The 26516-nt window shown below is 45.2% G+C and overlaps 5 protein-coding genes across 6 annotated transcripts; 2 read left to right on the top strand and 3 right to left on the bottom strand.

Moving 5' to 3' along the window:
- Positions 1–1157: 1157 nt before the first annotated feature.
- On the bottom strand, positions 1158–4979 carry LOC147979091 (protein FAR1-RELATED SEQUENCE 5-like). Its single transcript, XM_087515029.1, has 6 exons — positions 4884–4979; positions 4012–4162; positions 3802–3915; positions 3635–3697; positions 3136–3252; positions 1158–2872 (listed from the first exon to the last, which is right to left on the bottom strand). Exons 1-6 carry the CDS (start codon positions 4977–4979, stop codon positions 1158–1160), a joined length of 2256 nt encoding a protein of 751 aa, XP_087371155.1.
- A 395-nt stretch (positions 4980–5374) lies between these two features.
- LOC125543514 (large ribosomal subunit protein eL20z) lies at positions 5375–8193 on the top strand. 2 transcript variants are annotated; one of them, XM_087546731.1, is made up of 4 exons: positions 5375–5677; positions 6558–6636; positions 6792–6906; positions 7494–7810. In XM_087546731.1, the coding sequence occupies exons 1-4, from the start codon at positions 5476–5478 to the stop codon at positions 7569–7571; spliced, it is 474 nt and encodes a 157-aa protein (XP_087402857.1). In that variant the 5' UTR covers positions 5375–5475; the 3' UTR covers positions 7572–7810. The 2 variants fall into 2 exon arrangements, with proteins under 2 accessions (XP_087402857.1, XP_048562840.1); XM_048706883.2 differs by lacking the exon at positions 7494–7810 and adding an exon at positions 7886–8193 and having other exon boundaries at positions 5386–5677.
- A 619-nt stretch (positions 8194–8812) lies between these two features.
- On the bottom strand, positions 8813–11265 carry LOC125543512 (GDSL esterase/lipase At4g10955). The gene is made up of 2 exons (XM_048706882.2): positions 11020–11265; positions 8813–9921 (listed from the first exon to the last, which is right to left on the bottom strand). Exons 1-2 carry the CDS (start codon positions 11148–11150, stop codon positions 8958–8960), a joined length of 1095 nt encoding a protein of 364 aa, XP_048562839.1. The 5' UTR covers positions 11151–11265; the 3' UTR covers positions 8813–8957.
- An 888-nt stretch (positions 11266–12153) lies between these two features.
- On the bottom strand, positions 12154–18647 carry LOC125543511 (uncharacterized). Its single transcript, XM_087515030.1, has 8 exons — positions 18453–18647; positions 17596–18318; positions 16102–17274; positions 15439–15953; positions 15090–15127; positions 14957–15010; positions 12872–14620; positions 12154–12171 (listed from the first exon to the last, which is right to left on the bottom strand). The coding sequence occupies exons 7-8, from the start codon at positions 13838–13840 to the stop codon at positions 12154–12156; spliced, it is 987 nt and encodes a 328-aa protein (XP_087371156.1). The 5' UTR covers positions 13841–14620; positions 14957–15010; positions 15090–15127; positions 15439–15953; positions 16102–17274; positions 17596–18318; positions 18453–18647.
- Positions 18648–20181: 1534 nt separating this feature from the next.
- LOC125543510 (dephospho-CoA kinase) lies at positions 20182–23259 on the top strand. Its single transcript, XM_048706880.2, has 4 exons — positions 20182–20319; positions 20581–20688; positions 21936–22081; positions 22554–23259. The coding sequence occupies exons 2-4, from the start codon at positions 20581–20583 to the stop codon at positions 22990–22992; spliced, it is 693 nt and encodes a 230-aa protein (XP_048562837.1). The 5' UTR covers positions 20182–20319; the 3' UTR covers positions 22993–23259.
- The last annotated feature ends 3257 nt before the right edge of the window (positions 23260–26516 follow it).

Here is a 26516-nt window from a genome sequence, read left to right on the forward strand (position 1 = left end):
AGTGCTTTCCTGTGTTTTTCTGCGACTCTCGCTGTCTCATCACTCTTGCACGCTTCATCAATTAGCTCAGCATAGTTCTTTGTCAGCACAACGTGCCTCACGGCTTCCATGGTTGACTCGGGTCTCTCGTCATGCACAGCCAGAACTGCATGTGTTGTCTACGGTGCCAACGCGTCGTCAGTGTCCCATGTCCATCACCGCCTTATGAAATGGCGGGGCATCCGTGTCACAGTGTTCATGTCCATTACTTTTAGTATGTGACAGCACACAATGCCGTCCTGTTCGAACTTGCAGCATTGGCAGTAGTACTCGCCTTCGCCTATCGAGGCTTTGACGAAGTAGTTCCTTCCTTTGTCTGGGTCTTCAGGTTCTGAATCTGACATGCCCAAAATAGAACACACCTTGAACGTATGTTCGTCCACCTGGAAAGCCGTGAACATGCTGGCACGCTTTATTTCTTCCTGGAATCTGCAAGTTTTGTGTGTTTTCTGTTAAACTATCGTGCGCTCTTTTCTTGTACCACCTTATGCTATCATGGAAATAGAAATACATTTTGTTTGAACATGGCAAACATAGTTCATTGAACATGGCAAATATAGTACGTTGAACATGGCAAATGCAGTACACTAGACATGGCAAATGCAGTACACTAGACATGGCAATTGTAGTACACTAGACATGGCAACTGTAGTACATTTTCAACTGGACATCGTCATTTTTCCACACCAACATTCCCCAATGGAAGCACATTGCATAAAACATGGCAACTGCCCTTTTATTTAAACATGGCATCTACAGTTGAGTAAACATGACAATTGCATTTCAACAAACATGGCAGATGCATTTTATTAAACATGGCAACTGCATTTCAGCATATGTGTCGCCAATATAACATTTTTTCCAGTTGACATTGGCATTTGCATGCCAACATGCCCCAATGGAAGCACAGTGCATTAAACATGGCAACTGCACTTCATTCAACAAGGAAAATGCACCCGGGCAAGCATGGCAAAATAGAATTTTCATTGAACATGGCAACATGCAGCTGAGTAAGCATGGCAAACAGTATTTCATTAAACATGGCAACTGCATTGCACTCTATAAGGCACCTACTGACTTGGTGCTTTTTCTGCAAATAAGACTGTAACACAATTGACTTACTTGTTAAAGATATTGTTGGTGTATATCTTGCTCATTTGCCTCTCTATCGGTAAATACGTTAGCAATTTTGGCTGCTTTAGTGCCGTGGTCGCTTCTTGCTGTAGCTCAGATCCCAGAATTTTTTGTTGCAAAGTTGTGTACTGCTTGGCAAACTGTAGCAATGAGTTGCCAGGGCTGACGTACCGCTTCAAAACAGCATTGAACCCCTCGCTGCGCTGCGTAGTCTGCAGAAAGGGGAAGAAGCATTGCATGAAGTAGGCCGGCACCCAGTACATTCGCTTCTCCCACAGGCTAACAAGAGTCTCGTTGTCTTGGACTTGATGTGTTTCAGTCATGGCCATCCAGCTCCTTTCAAACTCCTCCACCGTCAAGTTGTGGTCCATGCACAGCTCGAATGCCTTGTGCAGCTCTGGACGGTCAGCAAAGAACGGTCCTAGCGTCTCCTCAGCCTTCTTTATAATGTGCCACCTGCAGTGTCTGTGCACTGCCAACGGAAAGACCTCCTCTATGCCTGCACGCATGCTGAAACCTTGGTCTGTTATTATGTTCATCGGAGCAAGTCCATCCATGCACTCCAAGAAGGTCTTGAACAGCCAAACGTAACCATCCGTGTCTTCGTTCCAGACGAGCCCGCAGCCGAACTGCAACGACTGATTATGGTTATTTATTCCTATGAACGGAGTGCATGGCATCTTATACATATTGGTGAGGTACGTCGCGTCGAATGAAATGCAATCTCGGAAATGTTTGTAGGCTCTCCTTGCAGCACCATCCACCCAATACATGTTCCTGACACGGTTCTCATCGTCCAACCTTATCCTGTAGAAGAAATCTGGATCTTCCTTCGCTTTCTCATCGAAGTAGGCCATTGTGGCCTCTATGTATGCCAACTTGCTCTCTCTACGGTACTTGGCATGTAGGTTTGTGACGTCAGCTGGTATGTACAGCATGCTACTCAGAGTCCCCTTTTTGCTGTGGATGAGAGATAGTATATGTACCATTCTTGATGGACCGACGTTACAATTATGTAGCAGCTTTACGAATTGCCTTTCGACGGGGGTGAACCCTCTGTGGGCGGTCAGAAATTTTACCAGGTCAAACTTCTTTATGAGTTGGTGGTTGTGCTCGTCAAAATATTCATTGACCACCCACTGTGCTCCATCTACGTTTAGCTTACACCGGACAGGGCACTCAGTCTTGAGAATGATACCTCTCTTTCGTTCCGGAACGACAGGCGCAACAACTTTCCCCTTCTTATTCCTCCGTGCCTTATGGCACCTCATCTCACCTCTGCTGTACTCGTTAGTTTTCTTAATTTTCCTATAGTACTCGGTGTTGACCGCAAATCCATGGAACTTTGCATATGTCTGGTGGTATTCCTTTGCTTCTTCGAACGATTCAAATCTCTGCCCAATGTACGGTGGTTGAGGTACCACGATCTCTGATTGCCCACCATCTTCATCCTCTTGTGCGTCGTCATCAGTTTCATCATTCACTTCAATATCGGCGGCAGTTCCATCTACTTGAGTGTTGCCAGTGCTTGTGTTCAAAGGGGTGCTTGTCGGCATTGCTGGAATGATTGCCATTCCCGACTCTGACTCGAAATTGTTTGCGGCATGATTGTCTGATGGCTGGTGGAACGCGTCTTCCGTGCGCTCAGAGCTCCCCGCAGTAGATGTCCCCACGCCGCTGTTCAGTGTAGTTGTAGGCCCTGTAATAGAAAAAACAAGTACGAGAGTAAGATTTTTGTTTGGATAACATGTGTATCACAATGGATCACACCATCTTCGAGTGATTTGGCATGACATCATTTCAAACAGCAAGCCGTGAGTCTGCGCGTGGACATGTATGGCAGCTATAGTTGTCCAGTCATGGCAGCTACTGTTCAACAAACATGGCAACTATTGTTTTGCCTACAAATGACTACAAATAACAAATGTAGCGCTGTTTTTTGTGATTCAGTTTTTTCCTTACCTTGTTGTGTTGCATTTGACCATCTTGTGTGGTCCGTGACACCATAATGACGTGCTCCACCTGCAATTTGTGAAGCTTGCCACGAGACGTTTGTCAGGTTACCACCAGCGTAATAACCTGTAAGCATAGTAGTGGTTGGTCAATTCATGGCAAATGCAGTTTGTGCTAGCACGGCAACTGCAGTTGCCCCTGATGTGGCAAATGCAGTTTTACTGGCATGGCAACTGTAGTTGCATCGGTATGGCAACCGCAGTTGTTCCTTCATGGCAACTGCAGTTGCCATGGCATGGCAAATGTAGTTGCACTGGCATGGCAACTGCAGTTGTTCCTCCATGGCAACTGCAGGTGTCCAGGGATGGCAACAACAGTTGTCCAGGGATGACAAGTGTAGTTTTTAATTCATGGCAATTGTAGATGTCCAGTCATGGCAATTGTAGTTGTCAACTATGCTCCTTCTGCTAATTGAGCATCCGCAACTTCACTTTTTTTATGGACTCACCTGTGTATGACGTCGATGGCAGGTACATGGGTGCTGCCTGATGCCACGTGCTGCATGAAGGCTCTGCATTTTCACCCGTCATAACTCGTGAGTCCTTTTGCCAGTTTTTTTGCATGTTCATTTTTCATGTCCACAGCAGTATGTGCTCTTTTTTCGTTTTGCATTACCTTGATTAGTCATACTAGCTAGTTGAAGTTGGCTGTCCGTACATTTGTCAGTGTTAGCGCCTTGTGACTGAACTTGCCACGGGGCCCCCCTAAGAGTGTTTTGGTCATAAGAACCTGCGAAAAAATGATAGTGTATGACATAAGTAGAATGTCATCTTCATCGTTGCGAAGATGGAAACTGTTCTCCTCTTTTGTTATCACGCATCATACCTATGCCTGCATACTGTTTTAGTAGTGGCATCAACGGCCCTGCAGAGATGAGTTGACTGTACTCTGATGCATGCCAAGGGGGCGTTTCTGGCCTTTGAGAACCCCAAGCATCAGCGCCATCTTCGTGATTCATTCTTTCCGTGTCTCGCTTCTTTTCGATGTGTTCTCAATCACTGGATGAACAAGAAGGCATCAACAATCCACAAGAATTGTATTCTTCTGCTGCTTGCACATAGAAGATAGGGATGGCAAGCAACAGATCAAAATAGGTGGCAGCTACTGACAACGAAAGGTGGCAACTGTCGTTATACACAAGTGGCAATTAATTTTTCCCACCCTCTTCATTCCAAAAATTGTCCTTCCTACCCTTTTTTAGGGATTCCTACTCATCCATTTCATACCCAACTACTTGCGTCAATTAAACTATGAACTTAAGTTAATCTCAAACGTAGTACATGGCAGATCTAGTGTATTCTGCATGGCAATTGCGAATATACACTGAACCATGCAGTGTTCTACCCCTATAGCATGGACCCAGTACAAGATCGGGAGATTTTCAGCCTTAAGAATGAGAAGGATGAGATCGGGAGATTTCACCTGCTTTTAGATGATCGTCTCTGGAGGGCTGGGTTGGAGTAGGGGGCTGGGGGTGGGGAGGGTTGGGGTGTGGTTTGCGGTGGGAGCGCCCTACGGATCTGCCCTGGTTGCCATGGCAACCACAGATGGCCGACGACGGAGGTCGGGGTTCGAGAGGTGGGGGGCGATGGAGGCAGACGAGAGAGGGGATGGATCGGAGGCCGGAAACGGCTGAGTCGTGTGGGCAGCGGGTCGTCTGGCCTGGACGGGGCAATGCGGGCGGGGTTGCCACACACCGGACGTGCGGGCCGTGTTTTTGTGCGCGCGGACGTGGTCGTGCGGGCCGGTTCCCGTCCATGCCACACGAGGCGTGCGGGCGGGTTCCCGTCCATGCCACACGTGTGGCAGTTATTCGGACCCTTAATTTTTTTAACACAGTACAGACGCAAGTGCTCGTGCTTACGTGTATACACCTGTGAATGCACACACGCACACCCTATCTCTATAAACACTTTTGATACATTGAGCCGGCATATCATGCTGAGATTTACGATGTCACTATAAACGCCTCATTTTCGACGGGAACTCCTCTCAGCGAAAACTTCTTGATGGTGTGGTCGCAGGCTCCCAGCATCAAATATCCACGATTACGTAGCTAAGCACGAGTTTCATGGATTAAGCTCCGGATCGACCGTGGATCAAGCGACGCACTGTTCCTTGTCGCGAGAAACCGAAACCAATATTTTCTCTCCGTCGATCACACGCGTCCACGTTTCCATCAGACGGACCACAGCGCGCCAATCTTCCTTCTTCTCCTTGACCCATAACAACTGTTGATACGAGCGGAGTGAGCAGTTACGAGCGGAGTGAGGCGAGGCAGGAGGAGAGATGAGCGGGGACGAGGTTGCGAAGGCCAAGGCTGCCGCCGCGGCCGGCGGCGGCGTAGGGGAGTACGGGACGTTCCACGGTCCGCCCAGCTACCCGCCCCCGCGCCCGCCCGTCGGGTACCCGCAGCCCGCCCCGCCGCCCGGCCTCCACGGCCAGCGAGAGCCCAACTCGCGCCACCGCGGCGGGTACCAGGCCGGGAACGGTAAATGTCCCGATCCTTGCTTCTAATCCGCGGTTCTCTCGGGGAGGGAGGCGCGGAGGAGGGAGATGTCGGGGCGAGGTAGTAGAATTTTGGTGTTGCGATCGGGATCGATTCCCCCGGGATTTAGTTGATCCGACGCGGGTCGTTGAATGCCGATCGGACTTGGGCGTGGGACCGGCGGGATCAAAGGCGGAATTCTCCCCGCGAGATCGCTGGCAGGATGCAGTCGGGGTCACAATTTTGGGATGTTTGATCTAATTCTGTTTCGTTTCTTGGTGTCAAAACTCTGATGGAATCAGAATTCCTGTTACAGCCCTGCAATGTTTCTTTCAGTTTCTTGATGTCTTGATCCAAATTGGCATGTATTGTGCTGTCCTGTTTGATGTAGGCGATGTCCTTCGGTCGTATGCTAGTTGTTTCATTACCAGATGATTTCTACCCAGTTGCTCTATATCAAATCTGGAAACAAAGGATTAACTATGACTGAACCACCCTGACTATAGATTGTGTAATAAGTGGTGGTAAAGCTAGCACATTTGCATTTCTTAGCATGGCATGGAGATCAATTGTCTCATCAGCTTCCCCCGGTTAGCATCGATGCATTTCTTAGCACAACATGGGGTTTGAATGTTTGATAGATCTGAAAATCTGATACAAGATAGTTCTGCCCTTCTGATTCCATTGACCATTTGGCAAATATACAGAAGTAACAGATGTAGCAGTCTACTAGTCATGTTCTTGTCTTTGTCCTTGATGATTTTAGGGAGTCCCCATGCATACGTTGGCTGAATATGACTATCGTAATTTTTCCTAGTTATTTCACTTGATGTTTATAATAAGAATTTTACGTGCACACTCAATTTTCTATTTCTGTTTTCAGCTCAAGATTACGAAGCTGGTGCCCGTGGACATAGACATGACCGCCTTCCATGCTGCGGTATTGGTATGGGCTGGTTTCTGTAAGTGATCATTGTTTTAACTTTTGCCTTCTGATCTTAGTTTCATGTACAGCCGCATTGTACCTGGATAATTACTCTGACATAGATTATTGTGAACTATGCTGTTGCTTTAGCTATATCTAAATAATCCTAACGACAAATTTCTTGTTCTGAAGATTCATACTCGGTTTCTTTCTTGGTGCCATCCCCTGGTATGTCGGAGCATTTCTGTTGTGGTGTTCCAGAGTGGATTACAGGGAGAAACCAGGATATGTGGCATGCACAATAGCGGTGAGTAAAGAATTTAGTGTTGAGTTAACAACAAGCCTTGCTTGTTCCAATTGCTGATATGGCGCTTGTGCTTTCTATACCATGTGTCACTGAACTTGTGCTATGATTGTCAGTATCTAGGAATGTACAGGCTATGAGAAGGTGCTATTTTCATGTTGTTGTTTCTGCGTTTTGAAATGTTTTTATGACATGCTGATGTGGTTCTTAACAATGGTCCAAACATATGGAGCTCAGGATTATATATGAAATTTCTGCATGTTTGTCTTCTTTGTACCTCATTTATCTGTTTGCAGAAACAATATTATACCAGAAAACCAAGAATTGTTGAGCATAACATATTGCCTATTATGTCACTATTATTCTTGCATGATTTATGAACTTTTTCATGTGTAAGTTTGGATCATGTATCAGGAGCACTTAGTGAATAAAGAATCATATTGATGTTCATGTTAGCTCAAACAGAAAAGGCTAATGAGAATAATTAGTTTGGTACAATGAAGTTGGATCTGATTATTCAGAAGTATTTAAATATCAGATTCAAATGATAAAGTATAGCTAATCCAGTCACATATAGGGTATCTAATTAGGTGGGTGTTTCGGCATACTTCAGCAGTTGCACAACATATCATTTTAAGTTGTGCATGAACTTTTGGACACTTAAGTAGCTGAAGCATATCTATGGAGTGATTCAGAGAACATGGGCACCCTCATCAAAGAATGCATTAAATTTTGACATATATGCAGCTAGGGTATATCTGTGTTATTACAATAACAAAGACTGATCCAGAGAGTAAGCACACTTGATAACAACATGCATGATGGTAGTGTCATATACTAGTTAGTATAGTTTTATGTTATGTAAAGGCTTCATGTAGAAATCTTCTGGTGAAGTCCAGAGTAGACCACTTTTCTGGCAGTGACATGCCACCTTTATTTTTCAAATTCTGATGATTCTAATGAGAACCATTTGCTGTAACAGGCTGTCCTTGCTACAATTGCCGTCATCATCGGGGCAACTGCTGGAGCTCACGTTTATTGATGTCAGTCTACATTGTGTCACTGTACATATTGTACATTTCATGGATGAAGATGTCATGTCGCGTCTTCTGCACTGTATTTGATTATTAACTTTGAATATTCAATGTATGACAAGGAGAACTAAGTCCTTGTTATGGTCACAAATAAATCAGATTGAGACTACCTTGCCTTGTGAATGCTCAATAACCTTGATTTTGAAAACAAATGACGTAAGCTTCGCTTGGCGAGCAATGGCTTCCTTGTACTGTACTAGCAATGGCTTCCTTTTACTGCACTTATCTTCTGAATAATAAGCCCCAGGTTCTGTGGTTCAGCCAGCAGGGCAATTTGCCAAAGGAACCACCATTGTGATATTCTGAGTAACTTTCTTTTTTGGTTGCTCTCTGCTCAACGCCATTCTACGCACGTGTACATCTGCATTTGGCATTATTCAAGTGTTGAAATGTGATGCCACAAATCACAGTTCTTACGGTTCTACTCCCTCCATTCACGTATATAAGATGCTCAGGATATTTCAATATGAACTACATGCGAACTGAAATGAGTGAACAAACACACTAAAACGGGTCTGTATACATCTGATTCAGAAAAAAAGTTAGAACATCTTATAATTTGTGAACGGGGGGAGTACATTTTACGCTTCCTTGTATTATGGTTCTGAATATACCATATGTTTTTCTGGTTCAAGGATAAAGAGAACTTGCATGTCTTGCCAGAGGCAAAGCAACACAACAGTAGAACGCCTGATCCTTCAGTTGAAGGTACTCCCTCCGTCCCATAATATAAGATTGTTTTTAAAGCTATGTTAGCTTGAAAACTGATCTTATATTGTGGGACAGAGGGAGTAGTATATAATGTAGTACTCACATTTCATACTGACAGTTACTTTTGATAAGCGTCGACTGACTAAAAGGTTTGCAGGAACTGGATAGCTTCATGAAAGCTTTTAAAAGCATACTTGACTACAGAACAGGAGAGAACAGGAGACAGAGATCACAATGACATTGGTTTCGCTACGTTTCTTTCACATACAGGGACTTGAGGTGCTTATACATGAGCTTGCTCTCATTCACAGCCAGATGGAGCTCGGAATCATCCATCCACCATTGCTGCAGCCCATGAGCTTTTAGAAACTTCTGTGGCCCTTTCGCAATCACAAAAACCTTGGCACGCGCCTCGGGGTGACCATCGCCGCGCTTCTCGGCAGTAACAGTTGGTACGCCACTACGGTCAACATAGAAGCAGCAAATGTAGTCGCTGTTGTTGATGTACAGGTTCGGCACCCATCTCTTCACCTCCTTGATCAGATTTTCTTCTCCAATTTCAGAAACAGTTTCCTCCTGTCCCGGGTGAGAACTTTCAACGGCATTCGAAGAGCTGCCGCTGATGTATCGCTTCAAGACCTTGTCGACTTTATCCTGAAGCTTCCTCAGGCCCAGGCCGAGTGACACTGATGGTGGGTTAAACAAATGGCATTCTACGAAGACTCCGTCCTTCGCCAAAGTCTTACCAACCTGCATAGCATATCCTGCCCCTAGGGAATGCCCTGCAACGCACACATTGTTGCTTCCATGCTTATCGATTGCCGACTTGAGAACCTCCAGTGTTCCAGCGAACCTGACAGAACCCCTCAAGCTCTCCTGGGCAAAGTACCTGAGGTCATCCTCCAAGTCTCTCGCAACGGTCGACTGCTTCAGGACAGTTCCCCTCAGTGCCAGGACAGCCTTTGGAGCGCCATCAGGTCTCCGCATTATCCAGTCTGATAGTGCAGCAACCTGGTCCCATTCTAGAAGTGCCCCATATATGGATCCGTCTCTGGAATCAATTAGAAGGCGCACCAGCTTGTACTTAAATGGCTTCCACCAGTTAGGAGCAATGGCAGTTTCACCAGTTCTGTTCTCTTGCCTGTCAAACTCCAGTACATACGCGGCCTGCACTAAACATGATATTGCAATTCTTCTGTAGTTGGGATTTTTCCTGCGGAGTCATTATATTTGTTCATCAGTACCACACACATCACTAGTCTTGTTATAGAAAGGCATGGCCTCCAGCAATGGCTGAAGTGACCAAAAATACAAGCAGAGCAAGATATCGGAAGCCTAACATTTCTTAGATTAAACACTAAATTTAGCTACATTTCAACAGCATCTATTTACATAACATCTACTACAAATTATATAGAGAGCAAGAACCATGCCATCCTTTTATTTACTAATCTTTTTTCTTAACAAATTATACTAAGGCCTTAAAAGCTCACGACACAATTCCCTGTCATACAACTAATAAAGTCCAACGTGGCAAAAACTTAAAAGTTACATAATGCATCAATACTGATTCTCCTTCAGTCAACGTGTTCGCAACTTGGACCAGCGAGAAAAACATGCTTTCTACACTCATGACACTTAGATGTTGAAAATTTAGAGTAAAACATCGACACTGACAACATACACTGGCACAAAAGAAATCCTATAGGGCTTGGGTCCTATGAAAATGTGTGGTTGGGCCCCTATTCTGAGCAGTATAACATGTCACATCTATTTTGATCAAGTACACTGTCCCTTATCACCAACAATAGGTACTGCTTCCACATGTAATTCTTTGAACAGGATCCAATCTCACACTCATAGGGCATGAGTTCTATAGGATTGCTTCCCCATTGGCCAATCGGCCCAACTAGTTTGTTGTGAAAACTCTTTACGCCCCATTACCCATATGGATGCCAACCAGAGTCATTTGAAACATCTTTTGCAACCCAGTAGACTCAGCTTGGACAGAGGGTGAGGCGAGAAACAGGCAGACTGTTGGTCATAGACCTAGAATTCTTCCGGAATCCAGGTGGCATTTCAGCAAACCGGAGACGACGAGGGGTGGCTTTGACGGCGTGCTCAGACAGACTACGCTAAGGATCCCTAAACCTAGACTTGTAAATCAAGACGACAAAGTTCAGATTCGGAATACCCCGCACACAGATTGTTACCAACAGCACGCGGCGGCGGCGGACAGTACGCGCTATCGTGCCATGCGTTGTTCTAGGGGGGGAGGGGAAGAGAGGAGGGAGTGGGAGTGGGAGCGAACCAGGCAGAGCGGCCGGGGCTGGAGAGGTTGCGAGGCCCCGTGGCGTGGAACTCCCACGCCGGCGGCTTGGCGGCGGCGCCGCCTCCGTTGCTGCCCATCGCCTGTGCCTCTTGGGCGGAGTGGCGGTGCATTAGCGGTGAACGAAAGGGCGCCGAGGAAGGAAGGCGTGGGGTACTCGGTTTCGTCAACGGCTGGGTTCCTCCACACGGCGATTTCTTCTTTGTTCTTCTGCTACTGCTCACGCGCGACGCGCCAGCCACCGGTCATTTCTTACTGCAGACCTCTTTTGTCTGCTTACGAGCTCAAGCGTGCGTTGGGGATCCCCTTGTACTGTATTATTTTATGAAAGAAAGAAAGTTACGGCAATTTATTTAGGACATGTACAACGGTTTTATTTTAACAGTGCCACATAGGATAAATGATAAGGTAGAGGAGAGAGAAATCATAAGAGAAGGCTTGCCTTATCTTATTTAAGAAAAGACAAGAGATGATCTCTTATCATAATTTGTCTCAACATGTTTTTAGAAACAACTAATTATTGAAGATAAGACTAAGAGATGAGTCATTGTAGACATATTTTTTTATCATCTCTAATTTACATGTAAAATTTAAGATAAAACTATCTTATCAACCATTGTACATGCCCGTATTTACTTATTTATTTATTGACGTACAGAAATGGTAGCGTGGCATCCTTGAAAAAGAGTGAAGGCATTGGGCCAAACGGTCTCCTACCGTCCTACGGTTAAGGAAAGTGACAAGATACTGCGCTGGAATCCAACAAACTTTGGCAGCTCATCAGAGGCCAAAAATCTCTACTCTTATAAAAGATTCAGTTGGCGATGATAATGTGTCCGACATCCATTATTTATGACCATTAAATCTGCATCTAACGACTATGAGGTAAGTTGTGGCATTTTTACAACAATAGCCCACTTCTTTGCTCCAATTTGCAGAAAACCCCTTATTATCTTGAAAGCAATCACACCTCATCAAAACAGCTTGAGAAATATATTTTGAGTGAACATAATATATTTTTAGTGGTATATGTATATCAAAACAAGAGTGTTTTCTTTCAAGTTTATGAACAAGTATTATTCTACTTTAAATCCGTTGCAACGCACGGGCACATTGCTAGTATGTTGATGAATCCTGTGCGATACATCATCCATTTCAGTCAGTAGGATGAGCGTTGGCATGGCTTCATTTTTGCGTAAATAGATTGAGGGTCTTAGGGCATCTCCAGCCGTTGGCCCCCCCAGGAGGCGCCTAAAATCGCCGCCTGGGGGTGAGCCGGCGCAAAAATTGGCCTGGGGGCGAGTTGGTCCCCAGCCGCCCCCAGGCACGTTTTAAAATAAAAGAAGTTCGGTGAAGTTCGGCTTAAACACGATAAAATTCGGCCAAACACGATAAATTTCGGCCAAACACGATAAATTTCGGCACATTTCGGCGAAGTTCGCGGATTTTCATTACATAGCACATATACATAAACTAATCTAAAGGAAAAACTGGCTGAAGTCGCCGCCGTCGCCGCCGCCGTCGTCGTCGGCCTTCTCCTCCTTGACACGGACGCCCCTGCTGGACCCCTGCCCAGCGTCGCCATGGCGGACTGGTGGCGGCGCATCGTCGTCGTCGTCGTCGCTGATGACGACGACTTTGCCTTCGTCGCGACCGCGTCGACGCTCCGCGAAGCAAAGCAGGACGGCGCGCGGGCGTTCCTTCGCCTTTTCCAGGCGCTCCTTCTCCATCGCTATGGAGTCCCTGCGCGCCCATTCCAGGGCCGCGTCGTCACCGGCGCGAGCCCCGGCTCCGTCTTCACCGGCGCGAGCCCCGGCTTCGTCTTTGGCTTGACGAAGCGCGGAGGAGGAGCCGACGAGTAGGCGCGCCGGCCGCCCTCGTTGATGACGATGCCGGCGCTGCGAGTGCGCCGGCCGAGCGGCGTCTCAGCCACGGGCTCGGCCTTGACGCCGAGCAGGGCCGGAGAGCCGGAGGAGTGCGATGAAGATCGGGAGGAGGAAGAAGAGGAGGAGGACCCGAACCTCCTTGGCGCCCATGGCCCGACGCGTCGGTGCTGCGCCGGGGCGGCCGCCCTCGCCGGGTACGCCAACGGCGGGTCGTTGCCGCCCTCGAGGTACGTCAGCACGCCCTCGAGTGTGCGGCCGGGGACGCCCCACCACAGGTGGCGCCCCTTGCTGTTCTGCCGACCGCCAACCACCGGCGCGCCGTTGATGGACGCCAAGCGCTGCTGCTGGCGGCGCTCGAAATACGCCGCCCAAGCCGCGTGGTTGTCGGCGGCGTACTGGGGGAGGGAGAGTTGGGCGTCGGTGAGGGAGGCGCGCACGACCTCGACTTCCTCGACGAAGTACTTCGGCTTCGCCACGGCGTCGGGCAACGGGGGAATGGGCACTCCCCCGGCGCTGAGCCTCCACCCCGTCGGCCCGGCGCGCATGTCCGGCGGCGCCGGGATGTTCGCCTGGAACAGGAGCCAGGACTCCTGTTCGCGGAGCGAACGGCGGCCGAAGCCGTTGGCCGCCGCCTCGTCTCCAGGGTAGCATTCCGCCATGGCGACGGGCTCGGGAGAGGTAGAGAGATAGAGGAAGGGGCTGGGCGGCGGCGCTCGGGAAAGGTAGGGAGAGGGAGGAGCTAGGCGGCGGCGAGGGGCGGGGCTGGTGTGGGCACAGGCGAGTGCAGGCCATCGGCTATATAGCCGCGCCGCACCCGTGTGTACGCGTGCGAGGGAGGGGAGGCGTCGGCGCGCCGTCCCGTGACGCGCCTCCCGCGAGGAATCAATGGCAAGGCTGACCGGCGGCAGCCTTGTCATTGATTCCCCGCGGGAACCGAGACCGTTGGGGGAAGACGAGGCGCCGTGTCGCTGACGCAGCGGGCCCGCGGCTGTTTCGCGCCAAAACAGTTCGCCCCGGCACCCCCCAGCGCGCCGGGTTCGGTCTGGGTCCGCCGGCTCTGTTTTCGACACAGGCCGGCAAAAATCGGGCTCCTGGGGACGCGACTAGGCCGTTTTTTTTACGCCGGCGCGAAAAAATCGCCTGGGAAGGCCTTCCTAGGGGCGCGGCTGGAGATGCCCTTAGAACTTGCACGTGCGAGTGGATAGGCAACCTAGTGTACCGGCGCTGGGTCGTCTGTTCGAGCTTGGTATTTCGTGTTAGTTTTCGCTTTGTACGATACTAGTTGTTGGGGCGCCACCCGGTGACGCCGCCTGAGACGAAGTTGGGGTGGTGCCAGGTTAGGAAGTGCCCTTCCCAATTTCTTATTTGTACCAAGGTGTGTTATTCCATCACACTTGAATACATGCATATTTAGTACTAGTACGTGCAAGTATGTAAAACTTTAAGATATAGATGTGCAAAATCAACACGCTTAGAGAATGTATTCTTAAAGGTTACATGACATCCTCTGACAACTGGGAGATGGGGAAGCCATGCAGCTCAGTGATGGTGGAAGCCATGCAGCTCAGTGATGCACACTCGATCGATCTGTCAAGGACGGTGGACGTCGATGGCAACATGGTGGCCATGGATCTGGCCGGAGAAGCGCCTCACCTTTGGCCACCATGGAAGAACACCTCTTCATCCTAATTTGAACTCTTTCGCAAAACAAATCTCCTATTAGTTCAGACATTATGCAAAGTGCTCTAGAACAAAAACCAAAGCAACATTTTGTCCACAATATTTGGTCTAAACTCTAAAGTGATCCAGTAACAAAGAATATGCTAATGGTGCACTAACAAAATCTCTTATACCATTTGGATATTACAAGGAATAACCAGTGGTTATACTACATACTTCACAAAAAATGGCAATATGGGCATATGCATCCAAACGACCATTGTTAGAAAGAAGCATATATACACATAAGTGGGCAAACGACGAACAAACAATTGTATGGATACATGTGGACAGAGACGGAAAAAGGTAACGACCTGGTCCCATTGCGGCATTTCTGTCATCTGTGTCTTGTAAAGAAACGAACGGGACTGCAGCCGCACCCAACATAGATGTAAGCACATATGACACATGCACAGAAGAAGATCAAGGGATAGAAGAATCACCAACCTATAAACCCAGGCAGCAACTTGCAGAAAGATCATCACCTGCAAATAAGAAAGTGGAGCACCAGAGCAGCCAGATTAGTCAAAATCTAAGAGAAAAGGACTAAAATAATGAGCTCCAGAGAACAACAGTCAAGAAATAATCTTTCCAATTACTGGATGGAACTTTGTGTCACAAACTGAAGAAATGGAAATAAATCCGACTTCATGACGTTCAATATATCATGTGTGCCTTAGATCATATAATAATGTGGAAGTAACTACAACAGAGAGGAAGACAACACACACCTTAGGATAGAAGATGAGCTTAATAATGTGGAAGTAACTACAACAAAGAGGAAGACAACACACACCTTAGGATAGAAGATGAGCTTGACGACAAGGTCTAGGCCGTGGAGAGAAGGAGCGGCAACAACCACCACCAGATGAGCTCGACCACCACCAGGAGCAAAAATTCAAAAAAGTTCATCAAGGACATGAACTAAGCACTAATATTTACAATATAGTATCACCATGAACATGAACAGTACGTGTAGACTAAATACTTTCCGATTACGAATACAGTGAATATTGAAAGTGCCAGAACTTTCATTCCAAACTTCCTAAGCAAAATTATCATAATGAACGACATACAAAAGTGCCTACGAATTAACAAAAATGTATGTCAATTAACAAAAAATTCCTAAGCAAAATCATCACAGCTGTGACAAGATAGAGAATATCGCCTGACTTTTCTCAGCTTTTGTGAACAAGTGCATAGCTCTAAGAATCTCTCTACCTTAAATGTAACCATCACCTCCTATGCATATATGTTCAGGACAAACACCTAGATGTAAGTTTCTGCAGATCGATACCTCTTGGGATGGGTCTGCAATGGAAAAGACCATAACAAAACTGTTAAAAATATCCAATTCTGGGATTAAAGACCAAATTGGTAATCCCAATGGATATTTAACAAATGTTTCTAAAGGCATATGTCGTATCATGTGGCCTGAAATAGATGAGGGCATACATACCCATGAACGGTTGTCCTTTCTTCATATGCAGTGAATTACCAAGATAATAAATACTGGACGTATTCCAAGTTTGTAGTGCTATAAACATGATTGGTACAGCCTCCGGGTCCGGGGTCACTCGTGTCAATCTTCTTGGATTTTCTGCGATCGTCTTGTAGGCATAGAGAAACAAAATCTGCACAAACAAAGAAGAGAAGCTCTAAAAGTAGAGCACTGAAATAGGGGGGAATCAGGAAGACATAGAGAAACAAAATCTGCACAAACAAAGAAGAGAAGCTCTAAAAGTAGGGCAATGAAAGAGGAGGGGAATCAGGAAGACATCTAAATCCATAATTCTAAAGCTAAATATATCAGCATCAGATATGAGGAGGCTTTGACCTATAGTTCTTTCTCCCCTTACAATAGAGGTGACACCAAAACTTTCAGCTATTACTAAAGCACATCAAACGAATTGATTAAATCGGTAACCAAAATAGTAAGAAGCATTTATGATACTATATACTTATAAAATACTATAGGGAAGGAAGGAGTACTGCAGTTTGTTTTGGATATGTCTATAATTTAGGGAGTCTTTACAAGTGATGTAGTTCAAGCTACTCACTTTAATATATCAGCTATGGTACAGATAAACCTATATAGAATGCTTCTGCACAATTTGATAAAAGAGATTAAATACTGGTTTAGCTATTGTTGCCTCGATTTTAAACATAAATGTACCTAAAACCCAAGATATGAGTGTGTAATTTACTTGGCCGAGTTAGATACATGATGTACTTGTCAGATTATTGGAAAGATTTTGTAACGAGTCTACTTCTACAGGTGGCCTATTTTTTCTGTTGGATAAACACTGGATTAACTATTGAGTTATGTAGTCTTCTCAGTTGATGTTTTTCTCAGTTAGCTGAACAAAAATGTCTAGCATATAATAATGTATATATGAAAATAATGCTGATAAAGTATACTATCATGACAAACTTTATGGTGTAATTTCCTTCATATTACGTGAGTCTCCTTATCTAACATATGCAATGCAAAAGATTGGGCATTACCATGTAAGTTTTGCTACATCATGAACTTACTGGACGTATTTAGATAAATTAACACTCCGCTTTACTGGATCGAGTTTCCTAAACACTTCATTGTGTGCCAAAGATTTAATGAACCATGCCATTGCTACATGAAAAACCACAAAGAGAACCTTAGCAAAAAAGATACTTAAATGATTAAATCACAAATAGCAACATATTTAACATCCCCTGAACTAAATATACTTAAATAGTCTTGATGCCAAGTTTACATCAATAACCACTTTTCTTTGTAACAAAAAGAGGATGTCAAGCAAGACACTTCTTACATCCCTTTAGAATATTGCTACATCAGTGCATGCTAACAGTAGCATGAAAAAAGCAATTGGCCTAGCTGGTATATGTATGTTCTGACCAAATCTGAATAAGTATAATGCTCTAATGCTTAATGTTATTTTCACATACGAACCTATTCTGTCAACAGTCCAACCATCCAAGTATGGATTCATATATGCATGTACCCTGCATACCATGAATGAATTTAGTAATAAAGCAAACAGCCAGCACTTGTGGCAGAGGCTATTGTGTCCAATTGATTTTGTTTGTATCCGTAGCGTTTATGGCCGGCCACAAAATCGATCGGCGGAGGCTATTGTGTTCGTGAGTGTCCAAGTTATTGGAGCCAGCTCTGTGCAACGATCAAAATTCGAATCGGAGGTCGAGTACGCATTGCTGCTGTACAAAGCATCAGCCAACAGTATGCCGGAAGTAGAAGTCAGCTTGCTTCGTCATCATCGTCGCCATAAGTACTCTGGTGTGGCGCTGTGCTAATAAATTGTACGCATGAACTAATTCCACCCCTTGATCACCACCGTCAACCAAACAGGAATATTTGTCATCAGACTGATGAAAAGCGAACTTGAATCTGACTTGGGATCGAGGGGGTGGAATTTGGTTAGAGCAAGAACACCACCGTCGTCCCACAGGGAAGAGCGTGTGCACCTCCGTCGTGCATCTCCTCCTTAATCCTCTTTTGTTCGTCGGGTGGACAGGCGGCGCCGCTAGAGCAGGACGGAGCCGGACGCCTGTACGGCCTACGTTGCTCTGCCGAGAAAGACGTTGATGGCGTTGTGGACCACCACCGCTGCTCGAGCTACTCCAGCCGAGTCCGGAGCTCCTCCTTGGGTCGCCGCTGCAAGCGTGGGGATGGAGGCAGAGGGAACATTAGGCTGTGGGGAAGGGGGAAAGAGGAGGCAGAGTCTGATTCAAAGGGAGGGAGATGGTGAAGCTACAAGCGTGAACAAGATAGATAGCGGCGCTACTGACCTTTGAGCCGGGATGGTGGCGGCGTCGGGCGCCGGCGGCGGCAGCGGTGGCCGGAACGACGGAAACCCTAGCAGGTGGGTGGAAAGAAGGAGAGAGGATGCGTGTGGGATTAAAAAGTCGAACCATTCGCGCTCCTGCCCAACCCATTCGCTAGCTCCATCCGATTTTCTTGTCGTACCTGTGTCAACGTGGACATCGCGAGGCTACGCTCTTGATGCGTACGTTAATGCTTCTCGATACACGGGACCCATTAATTGTTGGCATTTTTCTATAAAGGGTGGCATTGGATGCAAGTTGCTCACGGTGACGAGCACAACACATGTTCGATAGTGGCTGCAGCGCCGACAGCCCGCAACCCAATGGTGGCAGTGGGCAACGCCACCTCTTTTTCGATCCTCGAAGGCTAGGGAGAGGTTTTGAGAGATGATTTGGAGATGACATCGTCCATTTCTGGCAGTGCAGCTGCTAGATAGCGGTAACGGGGATGGGGAGGACGGTCAGTTGGAGTCAGAGGATCTTCCTGTTCTATTTTAGTGATAGGTTTTGGAACAACTTTTTGAGGCACGAGAGAGTTTCTGTGGAGCTCAAATAAAAGGAGATAGATGTTTTTTGGTGATAGGTCAGATGTTTATAACTACATGTATGACAGTTTCCCTTAGAGCAACTTAGTAGGTCCTGTAAAAACAATATACGGCCCCCCCTGACACGAATTTACGACATCACATGACATCGAACCGAATAGATCTCATAAACTCATACCGTAAAAAAAATTCTGGCCAGAACGACGGCCACACGCATGCTCCGGTCAATCGCTCACACATGCACAACCAGAACGCATGACCGCCTGCTCTAGTGCTGCTCTTGCTGCTCGCGCTCGATGGCGCCGGGCTGCCTGGTTCGGCGTTGACCGATTTATGAGTTCCCTAAAAAATGACTTGAAAACTGCAAATATGAGGTATGCATGTGATAATATACGGGACCTGTAATTTTTCGGTTATGATAAGTGCCACACATTAGGTACGTGGCACTCCGACCTGACATGTTTGGCAATACTAGTCACATAAATATGGCAAAATTCAATGACAAACGACAAGTTTCTGTCAAAAAATAAATTGAAGCATGAAAGTTGCTATACTTGCTAACTAAACTTGTCATATTCATGTCATTAAACTTACATTCAAAAACGTTTGAAGTTGCATGCACTCGTATACGTGTGACATTTATTAGGATCCATTTTTTTCTCAAATACCTCCGTCTCATAATGTAAGGCGTTTTTTTACACTACTATAGTGTCAAAAAAAGTCTTACATTATGAAACGAAGGGAGTATTTTTTAAGGAATTTATTCTATGTGTTTTTAACGTACACTACAAATTTAAAGGCCTGACCACTTTGGGTGGTTGCTTTGGCAAACGCTGCCCAACCGCGCCGCCTTTTGCCCCTACTTGGTACTCCCTCCGGTCTTTTTTACTCTGCACATTGGTTTTGCCGAAAGTCAAACTTTACTAAGTTTGACCAAATTTATATTAAAAATTATTAGTATCTATAATATTTAATAAATGTAATATGAAAATATATTTCAAGATGAATCTAATGATATTGGTGTTGTTATGTGAATGTCTATAATTTTTTTATATAAACTTGGTTAAAGTTGGATAAGATTGACTTCGGACAAACCTAATATACAGAGTAAAAAGGACTAATTGTACTCTCATGATTATTCGCACGCAGCTACGCGACGGCGGCTGGCTGGCGGAGAAACAAATTTGCGACGGCACGCTTGAAGAAGAGAGTTGCAACGTAGCGGCGGCGCGGAGGAGGCCTGCTGCGTGTGGCCTACCGGGACGCATCGGCCTCGAGATCGCAAGGTATCTCTCGCTCACTTGATCACCCGAGAGCACTCGAGAAGAACACAGCGCCCGACGAATTTCCCCTTTCGATTCGGCCCCCTCTTTTATTTACCTAAAAATTGCTGAATTAGGTGTGGTTTCGTATCCCCTCCATTTGTTAAACTCTCCACCTGTGATTAAATTCGGTTTTAAAAAATCGGTTATCCCAATCTATGAGAGTTGGAACAGACGGGGTCATCCCCACGCGCTCTAAATCGTCTCGTGCGAACCGATTTTCAGATGAGGCTGGTCGGCTTGACGGGTGGAATTGCTTCGGGGAAGAGCACCGTCTCTGGCCTCTTCAAATCCGCCGGCGTCCCTGTCGTCGACGCCGACATTGTGGCTCGGGTAAGCATCCAGCATCCAGCATCGGTATGCCGAAATATGCGCTTGCTGCTGCTAGATAGTACAATGCTGTGCCTTTGCAAGCAATGTTGTTGTTTTACTCGATTCAGTCACAACTAGGGTAGTACAGAATAGAATGTGGCTAATTACTTTTGTATAGCATGCAAGTAGGCTGGTCACATCAGCTTTTTGGGGATTAATAGTTCTGTAAAAAAACTCCATCCTCGTCCTAATCAATGTGATCACTGATCAGTACAAAACTGTTTCTATTTTATTGTGTCGTTACTCCCTGAGAACTGACGGCAACACTTGGTAATCTGGCAGTATTGACTTTAACTATGTGACAAAGTTCTATAACATGGAATCAAACTGCTCAATTTAGCTTTATGTTGAGGCCAAAGACATATACTGGTTTTCACAGTGGTGTTTTTTCATCCCTGCTGCTACTTGCAGACTCACAGTAACAGGACAGAACTGGGAGTTTTGTTGGGCGGTTAAGAAATGTGAGTGGAATGACCCCATACCCCCTTCTTTGTTATTCAGTGTGGATTATAGGATGGGAAATCATGTGCATTTATAGGCTAAAGAAGTAGCCACCGAGAGAATACTTATTTTTTGTTGCTATATGGCTATAAGAAGGAAGTTAGAGCCTTAAATTCCTAATGCCATGCTCAAACCCATGGGAATAGATTGGCGTGAGTTGAGGTAAAAAAAATATGCATTCTCTGTCTAATTGGAACTCTGAATCTGTCAGCATTAACATCTTACTATAGCTGGGATATCTCTTGAACAAAAATATTACAGTGACTGGTACGACGCAAGATTAACTATGTTTTATTTTTGACCATAAGAACTGACAGGTTTATTATAGCGTTTTAAGGTATTTATCTTCATTTGAAGCCACTGCCACTTGAGCAAACGTGATTTTAGCCAATTGTATGTATGCATTGCTTATTGCTATTATAAATGTCTATGGGATGACAAAAATCAATGGTACAGCATTATTACAATCCCTGGTATGATGCGATATGAATTATGTTTGACGAGGGGCTTTGGACCAGTTGGGTGTACATCAGTACATGGCACTTTGCTTTCATATTTAGTACTTGAGCTTCAAACTGCAAAGTATGCCTTTTGCTGTTGTAAACTTATTAAGTTATTATGTGTAGTGAAATTCTACCAGACACTGATAATTGACTTTCTTGTTTTTGTTTGAACTTTATGCTGATTACGGAGACATGCATTTACAGAATGTAGTGCAGAAAGGTACTGGAGGTTGGAAGAAGATTGTAAAAACTTTTGGAAATAACATATTATTGGAAAATGGAGAAATCGACAGAGCTCTCTTAGGTCAGATTGTTTTCTCTGATCCAGCAAAAAGGAAACTTCTAAACCGGTACAACTCCTACCAACATAAATATTGCATCCTGTTTCCTTTCTTTTCGCTATGGTTACTGAATAGATATGTGATCCAGATTATATATATGGTAATTACTACAAAATTACTGTTTTAAGAAACAATTCCACCTATTTCTGGTATCACGTCTTGCCTTGTTCTGGTTTCTAGAAAAATGCCATACTTCCATTGGATATTCAGTTCACATCAACTGAGTGCATAGATTTCGAGTTATGTTTCATACATGGATGATGAAATGTGATAAGGTTCACCTTGAACAATACTAATTATGTCATATATAAAATAAAAATACCACCGCAAAAGTGGGTACAGCAAGATACTTACATTTCCTAGCATGCTTATACTTTGTCATCAGTAGTCCCTGCGATATTAAGGATTCTTGTTTTTCAACATTATTCCTTGATCCTGGGCCCTGATTAAATTTTGGTTTGTTCATTGTGGCTACTTTCAGTCTTCTGGCCCCACATATTTCATTTGGTATATTTTGGGAGATACTAAAACTGTGGGTGAAGGGATGCACGGTTATCAGTGTCGACATCCCGCTGTTGTTCGAGACAAAGATGGACCGATGGACGAACCCAGTGGTTGTTGTATGGGTGGATCCCAAAACACAGATTGAGAGGCTCATGTTAAGAGATGGGTGCAGCGAGGAACAAGCTCAGAACAGGATCAGCTCACAGCTTGCGCTGGACTGGAAGAAGTCCGAAGCCGATATAGTGATCAACAATTCTGGCTTACTGGAGGACACAAAAGAACAGTTCCGAGAAGTGTTGAAGCAAGTCTCTGCTCCCTTGACATGGAAGGAGCGCATGAGATCCAGGGATGGCTTTCTGTCTATCGTCATGTGCACGGCAGCGGGGGTTTTACTTGCTCGGAAGAATCTGGCATGATCTTTGCATCATTAGGAAGTTAGGACTGAACTAGGTTGATTTTTTTGAAAATTTGGGAGTGTCGTTGCAGAGCACTAGACCATCAAGATTATGGTTTTGTGTCGTGTCATGTTTTTTAGTTGCCACAAGTGCTGAATTTTGAGTGAATTTTGTTTTTTGTAACCGCAATTGCTTGTCGTTGCAGAGCACTGCTTGCTTGTGTTGTCTCTGTTGTAAACCTTGATTCACTATGGAATAATGGTATGGCTTTTGAGGGGCGGTTAGACATTGACTGATACCAGAGAACAGCAAGAGAGAATATATTTTGCTTATAGTCAAGACTTGACAAATAATCACTCTATTAATATTTTGCTTATACGACAAGATCTCAATAGACAACCCTTTCTTTTGAGCATTTGTGAGTAAGGTCTTCGGCATAGGCCGGTGATGTTGGCGTTCAGATACACTTGAATGTAAGGATGCAGGCGGACGCATCCGCATTTATCATTTTTACATTAGCATGTTTATTAAAGTAGCATTGATTAGCTTATTTTTGGCCTCGCAGACGGCGTCCGCCTGCATCCTACTTGGATGTGGCTTCAATGAGAATTTTGGTTGTAATTTCACCTTTGTTTAGTGTTGTTTATACATCTACGGGTTTAGTTGCCCCCATCATCCGGTTGTGTTTTAGTTTATCTTTATCTAATACAAGATGAATTTGATCTTGATAAGTATTTTCAATATGAAGCATTGACAATCAAAACAAAACAACATGGAAATTGATGACCGACCAAAGTTGACATGCATTTGGAGATCAATGATGGTGACAGGCAAATGACATTTGTTTAAAGTTTACGTGACTGAATGAAAGAAACATAAGGCGTTAAGTTTGAGCGAGAGAGTGGTATGAATGGTTGTCTAAATATTCAAAGTTTGCGTGACCGAATGAAAGAAAAAAAAGGCGTTACGTTTTTAGAAAATTCATTTAAGATATGTCGACAAAGAGTACTTACCTACTGTAGCCTAGTTGGTCAAGTGTCGATAGCCAAAACCAATGGCAAGTCCGGAGCCGAAAGAATAGACCTTTAGAGGTATGAATGAACCATGCTCCACTACTCTAAGCCAACTCATGTCAACCTATCCTAAAAGCTTGGAGACTTCAAATGACACCACTCAAAGTTTTTGAATGAAAGATAGGATTTTTGGTAGTTCACATGTCTTAACTTGCAGGCTCCAACCGCTCTCTTGGGAGGGTTCACTATATTGGAATTTGAGTTTGGCTACCTACCATTCTCAGAATGTCTGGCGGGCGGATATGACTAGGAGTATGAACTGGCCTTTTGATGCAAACTTCACTAGCGTTGAGGTTCTAGGCAAAAATCACTAAGAGAAACCAAACGGGAGTAGGAAGGTTATGTAACATCCTAGAAGATTCAAACCTGTCAATCAAAGTGTCCGAACCGCAATTAGTCTACCTGATGCACTCTCTCTCGAAGACTCGAAGGGTTCAGAGATAAGCCTCTCGACGGCCAGGCCCCCTCAAGGTGTTGAGAATCGAGACCGAAAGGCTTACGAGCGCAAGGTCAAGGGTCCCGACCTTCACATCCAAAATGCTAGGTCGAGACCCTTGACCCTTTGCCGCACGAGCCAGGTACCCGCTAGTGGACTACCACACCGCGTGCGTCATCACTGGTGGGGACGACTACATGACCACGAGGCACCCCCCGCAACCTGGTAGAATCCCCGTGTGCCCGACTCAACAACCTCTTGACTGGATGCATCTAGAACTAGAAGGACCTTGAGAAACTGGTCGTCAATTCTCAATCTTCCGAAACTATTCCTTTGGATTTTTAGGGAGTTTTCCTGAAAATACAAAAACACCAGAAAATAGAAAATAGAACTCGCACTGGATTAATATGTTAGTCCAATAAAATTTAATAAAAATTATTCCTAGTGTGTTTGTAATTGATATCAATATAGCATGAATCATACAAAAAATATCCATACGTTTGAGATGTATCAACCCTCTCTCTCTCCCTCTGCATAATTCTGCACCGTCGCAAGGCTGCTCCACCTTCTTTTCCTTCCGTTGTTCTTCCTCCTGGACAACGAAGTGTTGTTGAATCTTTGCCACGATATGCGCGGATATCACAGAGGTATCGTGCTTTCGGTGATTCTCACGTCTGGGAGGTAATACCTAGTTGCGGTAATCTGCACGTCATCACCAACGTTTTCTTCTCTGTTGCGTTCGTCGGTGAGATTGATCTACCCCTTGCACCTTCATAGTAATCATAGGCTTGTATGTAAGCGTGATTTTTATTACTCTGTACTATATTCCCCAACAAAGCCCCGCTGAAGGAAAGGGCTAAAGACCACCGTCTCCCCCCTTCGAGGTTCAGGGGCCGTCTCCCCCTTCTTGCACTCTTCATCATCGATTGAGCTACAGCTCTTCGATCTCTACCGGCTTTTGTATTTTCAAGGCCGCCATCCTTGAAAGGCGGCAAGCTGCCAGATCTTATTCCCTCTCCTGTGGGAAACTCGCCATACTTGGAATCCCTGACGCTCTCTCTGTCGTGTCAGACAGGGAACTTCTGCTCCTCCAAGCAAGTGGCCTTTACAAATTCATCCCCTAAGATGATAGGGATGAATGCAGCGGGTCCATGAAGGCTAGTTCCATAGATGGAGCATAAGGGGAATACAATAGAAGTGTCCTAACAGTGCAAACCACACTTGAAACTGAGATACAACATGGGAGAAGGACAAAGAAGACAAGAGGTGATGAAAGCTAGATGACTTCTCTACGTCCCTGCTCACCCCCCCCCCCCCCCCCCCCGAGCACATATTCAAAATCAGGAGAGAGAGGCCCAAACTCATCTACCTTCGAGGCTATCATGTCAATGCCAGCGCGGTCCCACAAATTGACAAGTTCTAAAAGACTCCAGGCAAGCAAGTCACACAACACTCGGAGGCTACCGACGAGGATGTGTTTCACAGAGTTGTTAGTGAAGGAAATATGCCCTAGAGGCAATAATAAAGTTGTTATTTATATTTCCTTATATCATGATAAATGTTTATTATTCATGCTAAAATTGTATTAACCGGAAACATAATACATGTTTGAATACATAGACAAACATAGTGTCACTAGTATGCCTCTACTTGACTAGCTCGTTAATCAAAGATGGTTAAGTTTCCTAACCATAGACATGAGTTGTCATTTGATTAACGGGATCACATCATTAGGATAATGATGTGATTGACTTGACCCATTCTGTTAGCTTAGCACTTGATCGTTTAGTATGTTGCTATTGCTTTCTTCATGACTTATACATGTTCCTATGGCTATGAGATTATGCAACTCCCGTTTACCCGAGGAACACTTTGTGTGCTACCAAATGTCACAACATAACTGGGTGATTATAAAGGTGCTCTACAGGTGTCTCTGAAGGTACTTGTTGAGTTGGTGTATTTCGAGATTAGGATTTGTCACTCCGATTGCCGGAGAGGTATCTCTGGGCCCACTCGGTAATGCACATCACTATAAG

Source organism: Triticum urartu, chromosome 3A (assembly GCF_056163025.1).
Source record: "Triticum urartu cultivar PI428250 chromosome 3A, HENAU_Tu73, whole genome shotgun sequence".
NCBI classification, from domain to species: Eukaryota; Viridiplantae; Streptophyta; class Magnoliopsida; order Poales; family Poaceae; genus Triticum; species Triticum urartu.